Raw genomic sequence first — 8,408 nt, 5'->3', positions numbered from 1 at the left:
GAAGGGGACAGGGGAGCAAAGCTATTTTCAGAACACATGTCATTGCTGGCTATGGAGCAAGGCTGTGGCCATAACACCGAGGGAAACAATAGCTGTGGCCAGAGGAAGAGCCTGTTATGTTTCAGGTGGGATGTTTGCAACTGCTCAGGAAACCTGACCCCGCCCGACAGCAGCACAAATCACAGCAGAGCCTCGTGGAGGCAGAGAGGCGGGGGATTCACAGGGCCAGGGTGAGGTGCCAAGAGGCCACGCCTCGAGCCCGGAGGAGGATTTTCAGCAACTGCTTTGCCCTGGGGGCCTGGTTAGGAATGAAACACTTCTGACCAATTTCCCAGACAAACCAGGCCCCCTGATCTGGTCTCTGACACCTCCCAAGAAGGGCAATGGGAACAAAAGGAACTCGGCAGAAGGCAGCAAGGTGGGCACAAGCAGGGCAAGGCGCAGAGCCGCCTCGGGCAATGGGCGAAGGCTGGGCTGAGCCAAGAGGGGCCGTCTCGAAGCCCTCCCTGGGTGGGCGGACTTGGCCCCCAGCGTCCAGGGCCCCGCCTGGGCGCTGAGGCTCCAGCTGCACAGGTCCCGAGAGCTGCCCACACCCCTTTTCTGACCTCCAGCCGGCCCCACTCACCAGCCTCTGTGCAACGCCGGAAGCGGGGAGGGACAGGCTGCGGAGGAGGCCAGGCCTGGCCTCCCCCCATCCCGCAGCTGAGCGCAGGCCCAGGGGTCTAGGTGGGAGCGGGGGAAGCGGGGGTGTGGCTCCGGCCCCAGATCTCAGTTGGACTTTACAGCCAGCATGGGGGCCGGGAGGGTTTTTTCCAACCCCATCTTCATATCCCCTTCCCCAAACATGTGTGGTTCCTGTTTTGCTGCATCTGTAAAAGGCGCTGGGAGCTGGGGACCTGCCTTACACCTCTTGGTTAACACCCCTGGAGACGGAGGGGGTTCGGAGCCGTGTAATTTACAGCCCATCTCCCCGATCTTAATTCACCCGATGCTCCTCTCTTCCTTATTGTATTAGTGTGACCAGGTACCTGCCAACAATAATGGCCTCTCCAGCTAGGAGCCTCTCCCCTACTCCCAGGACAATTTATACCTTTTCCTTGGGATTTTCCCCCCTTAAATTAAACAAAAAGAGGAAAAATAAGAAAAGGTTAACATGGGTTTGGAGCGCTGCAGCCCCGTAGTTCTGGGCAGGGAGCCAATGGCCCGAGGGCACACACATGTGTGTGCTCTCCCAGAAGGGCCTTCACCGGCCCTGTTTTACAGCCACCTCGGCACAGACTCCAGGGTTCACGCATATGGCCAGACAGATGTGTCTGGCTTACGTTCAAGGCTGGAAAATGAAGAATTATGGAAGTGAAGGGCCCCGGGCATTAAAGGGGGGCGGGGAGAAGGGAAGGGGGGAATTTTTTCTCTGCTGAGAAATCCTCCTGTGGCCGTGAGGCTGGAGGAAGAGGGCTGACAGGAGGCAGGCCGCCAGCAGCAGCGCATGTGGGGCCTGCTCTTAAAGGGGCCCCAGCCGCCCAGCCTGACGGCCCGCAGCAGGCCCTTGGTGCCTGGACCCGAGCACCCTGCTCCGAGGGAGCCAACGGGCGGACGGGCTCCCCAGGCAGGAGCGGCCACGGGCCCCGGAAGTCAAGTCCCGCACGGGACCACTGCCAGGTACCGCCTGTCACCCGTGAGGCCGGGCTGCCCATGGCACTCGGGACAAGGCCAGGTCCCCTCGGCATGCGCTCCTCCAGTGGCCGGTGCTCCCCTTTGGTAACAGGGCTCACGCCCACCACACGTCACTGACCTCCGTGCCAGTGGACACTCTGGGGCGGGACTTCCTTGGTTCACCCCCATGTCCCCTTGTAACCAGCCTGGTAGGTGCTCAGCACTGCTTACCACACTGAGCGGAAGACGCAGGACCTGATTCCAAGGAGTTCGTGGTGCAGCCGGGGAACAAGCCCAGCAATAAGTGTAATCTGAGACGCGATATACATTTCACAAGTGAAGTATAAATCAGTGCCACAGGAGCACTAAGCAGAGAGGTGAATTCCTCCTAGGGGGAGTCGGGGAAGGCTTCACTGGGGAGATGGGGTTTCGTCTGGGGACTGAGGGAAGAACAGAATTTCAACAGGTAATAGGAACTGTAGAGCAGAAAAAAGGGTACTTGGGCTTGAGGGAGCAGCAAGACATAGCATGGGGAAGGGGAGCGCTGTCTGGGGACGGTGGGAGGAAGGAGGGTTGGTGCTGTCCAGGCAGCGGGGCCGGAGTGTCTGGATGGACGGGCACTTCGCATGCACTGTTTTCTGAGGGAGATGCTGTCACCACTTTCGTCTGACAGGTGAGGAAACGGGCTCGAGGAAGTCAAAGCATTTGCCCAACAGCCCACAGCTTGTGAGGGCTCACGAGGAATGGGAGAAGAGGCTGGGAAAACAGACTGGGAACAGCCTCAGATGCCACAGTAAGGAATTCAACTTTATTAGCCAAGCAAAGGTGCTGATGATTCCTGGGCAGGGGAATGGCTCTTTTGGGAAGGGAACGGTGAAACTATGTATAATGATGCACTGCAGGCAGTGAGCCTGGCTCACAGACCTGGTTCCACAACTCTAGGAGCTGCCATTCATAGACTCCAAGGTAAACAGGACCCCGTCAGACTTGTGCAGTGCAGGTTGCTGGCTCCAGTCTAGTCAATCCCTAGGCTAAAGCAACAACTGTGGCGATGGGAATGGAGAGGAGAGGAGGGCATGAATGAGTGGACAGACAGGATCTGATAAGAAATCAGTCACGAGGGGGCTTTCCTGGTGGCTCAGTGGTAAAGAATTTGTCTGCCAGTGCAGGGGACATGGGTTCAATCTCTGGGCTGGGAAGATCCCACATACTGTGGGGCAATTAAGCCCGTGCGCCACAACTACTGAGTCTGTGCTCTAGAGCCCAGGAGCCGCAGCTACTAAGCCCACGTGCCACCACTACTAAAGCCTGCACACCCTGGAGTCCGTGCTCCGCAACAATGAGAAATCCACGCATCCCAACTAGAGAGTAGCCCCCACGCGCTGCGACGAGGAAAAACCTGTGGAGCAGTGAGTACCCAGTACAGCCAAATATAAATAAAACTACAAACTAAAAAAAGCAGACATGAGGGCTTAAAAGCCAGTGAGGAACTTTAAGATGATGCTCTCAGACTTCCTTGATAGTTTAGTGGTTAAGAATCCACCTGCGAAAGCAGGGGACATGGGTTTGATCCCTGATTCAGGAAGATCTCACGTGTTGCGGGGCAACTAAGCCTGTGAACCAAAACTACTGAGCCTTGCCCTAGAGCTTGTGTTCTGCAACAAGACAAGCTACTGCAAAGAGAAGCCTGAGCACCACAGTGAAGAGAGTAGTCCCCACTCGCCACAACTAGAGAAAGCCCAAACTCAGCAACGGAGACCCAGCACAGCCAAAAAGTAATAATAAATAATTTTAAAAATTAAAAAAAAAAAAAAGACGCTCTTTTTGTTATCATTCATGAACCCACTGAACAAAAATATCTGCTGAGTGTCAACTCTGCATGCTAAGACTAAGAAGTAAGAGAAAGGAAGGAGGAGAGCAAATAAAGAACGATGGTCTAGAAGCCCAGGAGGTTGGTGTGGTCAACAGACAGAATACGAAGGTCCTTGTGAGCTGGAGAGAGGTGGCTTCAGGGCCCAAAGCCACAGGGAACTCAAGCGTAATGAAGAATCAACAAAGACAGGTACTTGGGGACCTCTGATACAGTCGACGCTATAACTGTTGGGGTGAGAGTTAAGAAATGGAGGTGGCAGTATGGAGACAACTTTTGGGACGACTGATGAGGAGGAAAAGAGCTTCAGGTCAGGAAGACAGACATCCTGAGGACGAAGCTCTGAGGGCCAGGACAGAGGTTTACAGAGATCACGAAAAGAGGGAGGCAGCGGCCATACCGCCGTGACGCTGATGCTGTAGAGGTACCACGCTTAATTCCAACTGGTCGACTGGTACACACATGTCTAAAGGTCCACGGATCCCCACAGACAGGGCTCTTCCCAGGGCAGGGCTCTGTCTGGTGGACCATCAGTCTGCTGTCAGCCCTCGGTGTGCCGCGAGCACACCCCACGTGCCACGCGCTGTGCTGGGGCCTTATGTGCACCAGCTCCTGCAGGCCTCACAGCCATTCCACAAGGGAGGTGCTGTCACTACTTTTACTGTGCAAATAAGGAAACTGGTCCGGAGAAGTAAAACCATGTGCCCGAAGACACATGGTTGGTGAGTGGTAGAGCCCAGCCTGATCAGGTCAGCCTGACCACACACACTATGCTCCATCCCAAAGGCCAGAGGTGGGTGAAGAGAGGGCTGAAGACAGACATCCCTGAAGAGGACTGGCACTTCCCCACGTGTGCAGCTAGTCTTAAAGCAGGAGTGTGGCTGGCCCTTCCCCGTCTGCCCTGACAGATAAGAGGAATAGATAAGAGGAAGTGAGCTTACAGCACAAGAGCTGGACCTGGGAGAACCATAAGGAAAAGTTTGCGGGCAGGGACATACGGGTCCACGAGAGGCCCGCTGATGTGAGAATCCTGGTGTGGAGATGGAGAGTTTCTCTCTGAAGGGTTTAGCGTGTCCTATCCAGAGGGGCTCGGCTACTACAGTGGGAATACATGCAGCCGGACTGTGGCCATGACACCAGCTCACCCCCGAGAACAGGTGTTCTCAATAGAGAACCTTGGTTTCTCCAGGAGTGTCTGCACGAGGCTCAGGGGAACTGGGAAACCCCCGAAACTGTGTGAAAGGTCGGGTCTGTGCGGCATCACAGATCATCACAAGGGGAGGAGCTTTCAGCAGATTCTTGGGGAAGAACCTGACTCTGCCTTGGATCCCAGGAGGAGGGGGACTGCAGGCGCCAAACCAGAATTGAGCGGCGGAGGAAGAACACAGGTGGTGGAACCACTCAGGTCCCAGCGAGAGGGTCCTGCTCACCCCTGCTCCCATCTCCCCTGGGCCCTGAGCAGACCACCACCCACACCAGAACCGCGTGCATGGCCAGGCCCCACCTGGATCTTCTCCTGGCGACGCTGCTGCTCCGCTATCTTCCTGGCCAGAGCCAGCTTCTTGGCCCGAAGCTCCCTGATGTCATCCTCGCCCCCGCTGCCTTCGGCCTCCGAGTCTTCCTCAAAGTCTTCAATCACCACGTCCTCCTCCTTCGGCGGGGGCGCACGTCAGGAGAGAGAGGAGACCGTGAGCCCACAGCACTGACCAGACCCACCCTTTGGTCCCTCCCGCATCTCAACTCGGGCTTCTCTGACCATTCCCTGCACAGGGCCCCACGCTGTGTGCTCCCCTCGGCTCAGGGAAGTGTCACATTTTCCCCTGGCTCTCCTGTGCACTCCAGGGTCCTCCTCTTGCACACTCACAGATCCACACTGTATCTACTTCCATGCCTACAGTCACAGACCTTTCTTCTTTGCACATACTCCAAACGTCAAACTTTGGGCCTATTTTCATTTTGAAATTCACCAAAGGGGAAAACGATAAGAGAAAGTTAAACCACCCCACTGAAGTGTAATTCATGCTAATGATCTGATAGGAATCACTCTGGCCAACAGCTGGGAGCTGGGCGTGGACGCGCCCTCGCCCCAGACGGCGTCAGGGAGCAGATGCTGCAGCTCAGCGGACCTTGCCCTGGTTTCTCTTTAAGACCACAGGCTGGCGGTGTGAGGGCTGGGGGCCCCATGACGGGAATTCACATGACACGACCTTGCACGGCTGCCCTCCGGGGGCTGGGACAGACCGGGAGAAGGCGGGCTGGCTTAAGGAGTCTCCTGCCAGGCTGGAGGCGCCTTCCCCAGGGATGGCACCTCCCTGCTTGCAGCCTCGCTCTTAGAAGCCACTACTCCCCGGGTGGTCCTGGGCTCTACTTCTCACTCCCTCACTCTTGGCCTTGGTCAGTGGAGAACATGCAGCTGCCCGAGAGAGCTCCCTTGGAGGGACAGTGTTAGCACGGTAACAGGGGGTGGTTGAGCAGAAGATTCCTGGGTCTGAGTGATAACTGGATGATAATGATGATGATGATTATGACAGTAACAGCTGTCACTTACTGAGTGCTTACTATGAAGCCAGGTACCCAGCTAAGCATTTTTCACATATTAATAACTCATTTAATACAACAGCCTGTGAATGGATGCTTTCATCACCCCTAGTTAATAAATGAACAAATAGAGGTCTAGAGAGTTAAACAATTTGCTCAGGTTCACGAGGTGAGCAAGCGGCAGACCAGGGACTCAAACCTCAGTGAGTCTGATTCCAAAGTCTGCGCTCCTACCAACGACCTCCATCGGTGCAGGTGCGGCCCTGGACCTAGATGGAGCTCAAGGCCGGCTTTAGCAGCCCAGCTGTGCTCCCGCAGGCCCACAGGGATCCTGCTCAACACAGGCGACCCTTTCCTCCAACTGCCCGTTGCGATGGCATTCCGATGGACACGGTTTGCAGAAAGTGGTTAGCAGAGCGTGTCAGTGGGCAGGCAGTGCCTTGTCTTAGGAGAATCAAGGGGTGAGGGGGTTAGGTGTCTAGGCAGCATCCTTAAGGAGACAGACTCTGTTCTGCTCATGAAGAAAGATGTCTGAATGAACAGCTCCCCTCTTCCTCTCTCGATCACCTTAAGTGGCTCAGTTTTACAGGGTGGAGAGGGACAAGATCTCAGGAAGGGGCCACTAGATGAGATCTCAGAACTGCCACTAACCTAAGAGGTCTCAGGGGTCTGGGGTGCTGTCTGCAGTCACTACTCATCTGACAATCTGCAGGCTCCTGCAGTGTCACCCGCTTCCAGAGTGGCCCAGGGGTTGGGAAGGAGGAAGGCTCTCTGCACATTTACTTCCTGTCTTAGGGGTTAACCTGGACGGGGTGAGGGGAGTCAGGTCCCTGGCCGGCCTATGGGAGACACTGCCCCTGTCTGCTCTGATCAGCGATACACAGGGCTATCATGGGGCTTGCGCTGAGCCTGACTGAGGTCAAAAGAGGGTCAGTGAGGCTTGTCTGAGGTTGGCTCAGCTCTCACACCAAAGGAGGAAGTGCAGGGTTATGAAATTACACAGACCAGGGTAAGCAGGGTTTCCCAGGGGCCACTAACACAAAGGAACCCAGGAGGCTCGTGGGAAAAGGAAGAAGTGGGCAGCACAGCGTGGGTCACAACCTTTGTCTGGGCAAGAAGCCTTGGAAGGAGGGAGACAGTGTGGCACAGCAGAGATCTAGGGCCAGGAGCTGGACTGCTCCTTGTGAGGGGCGGAGCCCCGCCCTCTGGGCTTGCCTGCTGCCCTGGATCTGGTCCTGCAGGCTCTTGGGCCAGGGGACATCTCCTGCAGTACCCTGGAGAGCTACCTTACTCACCTACTGCCTGCCTCAGCCTTAAAACACGGCTGAGAGAGCCCACTGGGGCGCTACCCCGCCCAGGCTTCCCTCCACGGTGCCCAGGGCTTGGGTGGCACTGCTCTGCCCTGCCCAGAGCCTGGACACCCTGGTGGCTTTAGCAAGCCCACTGGCTCCTCCCATACTGACAGCTCATTCTTTCCCATTACTCCCTGCCCAGGTTTCATCTGGAGGGCCTGGAATCATGGGCTCAGCTTCATCCTTGGAACTACCTCTCGCCTGGAAGCAGAGCCCTGTGTCATTAGGGGTGGGGTGGGGTTCTCCGGCTATTCCAATGAAGCCGATCCAAGACTGTGCTGCTCTGAAGACTCTGAAGCAAAGGTGGCCACTCTATCACTGCCTCAGATCACCAGCGACAGCATCCAGCTGACATCTGGCTTCCCTGGCCTGCTGCTGATTTCATCCCCGAACCCCGCCCTGCTCCACCGGGCGCTGGAGACCGCCGCAGGCCAAATGACTGTGCTGGCCGACGGCTGACCTGGCCTCTGGCTGCAGTTGCTTCCGTATCCTCCTTGAGTCCCACGTTCCTTCCCACCTAAGCCCCCTCTGCCTCTAACACTGGCGGGGTGGGGGGCAAAGAGGAGGGCAGAGATGAGCATCAGGCAAGGTGGGCTCTGTGTGCACCCCCAGCAGTCATCCACACCCAGACACACAGCAGGGCAGCGGGCAGCGGCAGTAAACGCACACACGCACCCACAGTCGCACCCACAGTGCCCCACCTCACACCGACTCACCACCCACAGACGGTGGGGCAGCTGGCAGCAGTGTTCAACTTAAGCTGACACACAAACCCCCTGCACGCAGAACCGCAGTAACAGTCACCCCCAGAAAGAAACCTACATGCACGGTGAGGCCAACACCAGCGGGGTCTAAGGGGTGGGCACTTGGGCTGGTGCACACACATACACGCTCACATACACTGTCTGGAATGAGTGAGGCAAGGGCTACAGGAACAACCAAGGGCAAACAAACAAGAGGAGAATTCCTTAATCACATCAGGATGTGCAGGAGGG

General features: G+C 56.5%; 1 protein-coding gene across 8 annotated transcripts in view; it reads right to left on the bottom strand.

Annotated features, from left to right (window-relative positions):
- SMG6 (SMG6 nonsense mediated mRNA decay factor) overlaps positions 1–8,408 on the bottom strand; it is a 201,254-nt gene that overhangs the window by 13,743 nt on the left and 179,103 nt on the right. For all 8 annotated transcript variants that reach the window (XM_010861313.1, XM_010861312.1, XM_010861316.1 and 5 more), the window contains one exon: positions 5,028–5,174. In XM_010861313.1, coding sequence (XP_010859615.1) covers positions 5,028–5,174 — 147 coding nt within the window. The remainder of the gene's footprint in view (positions 1–5,027; positions 5,175–8,408) is intronic.

The sequence above is a fragment of the Bison bison genome, unplaced genomic scaffold (assembly GCF_000754665.1).
Source record: "Bison bison bison isolate TAMUID 2011002044 unplaced genomic scaffold, Bison_UMD1.0 scf7180017864472, whole genome shotgun sequence".
In the NCBI taxonomy this organism is placed as follows: Eukaryota; Metazoa; Chordata; class Mammalia; order Artiodactyla; family Bovidae; genus Bison; species Bison bison.
Note: the sequence above shows the minus strand (reverse complement) of the source record. Positions and strands in the feature narration are given on the sequence as shown.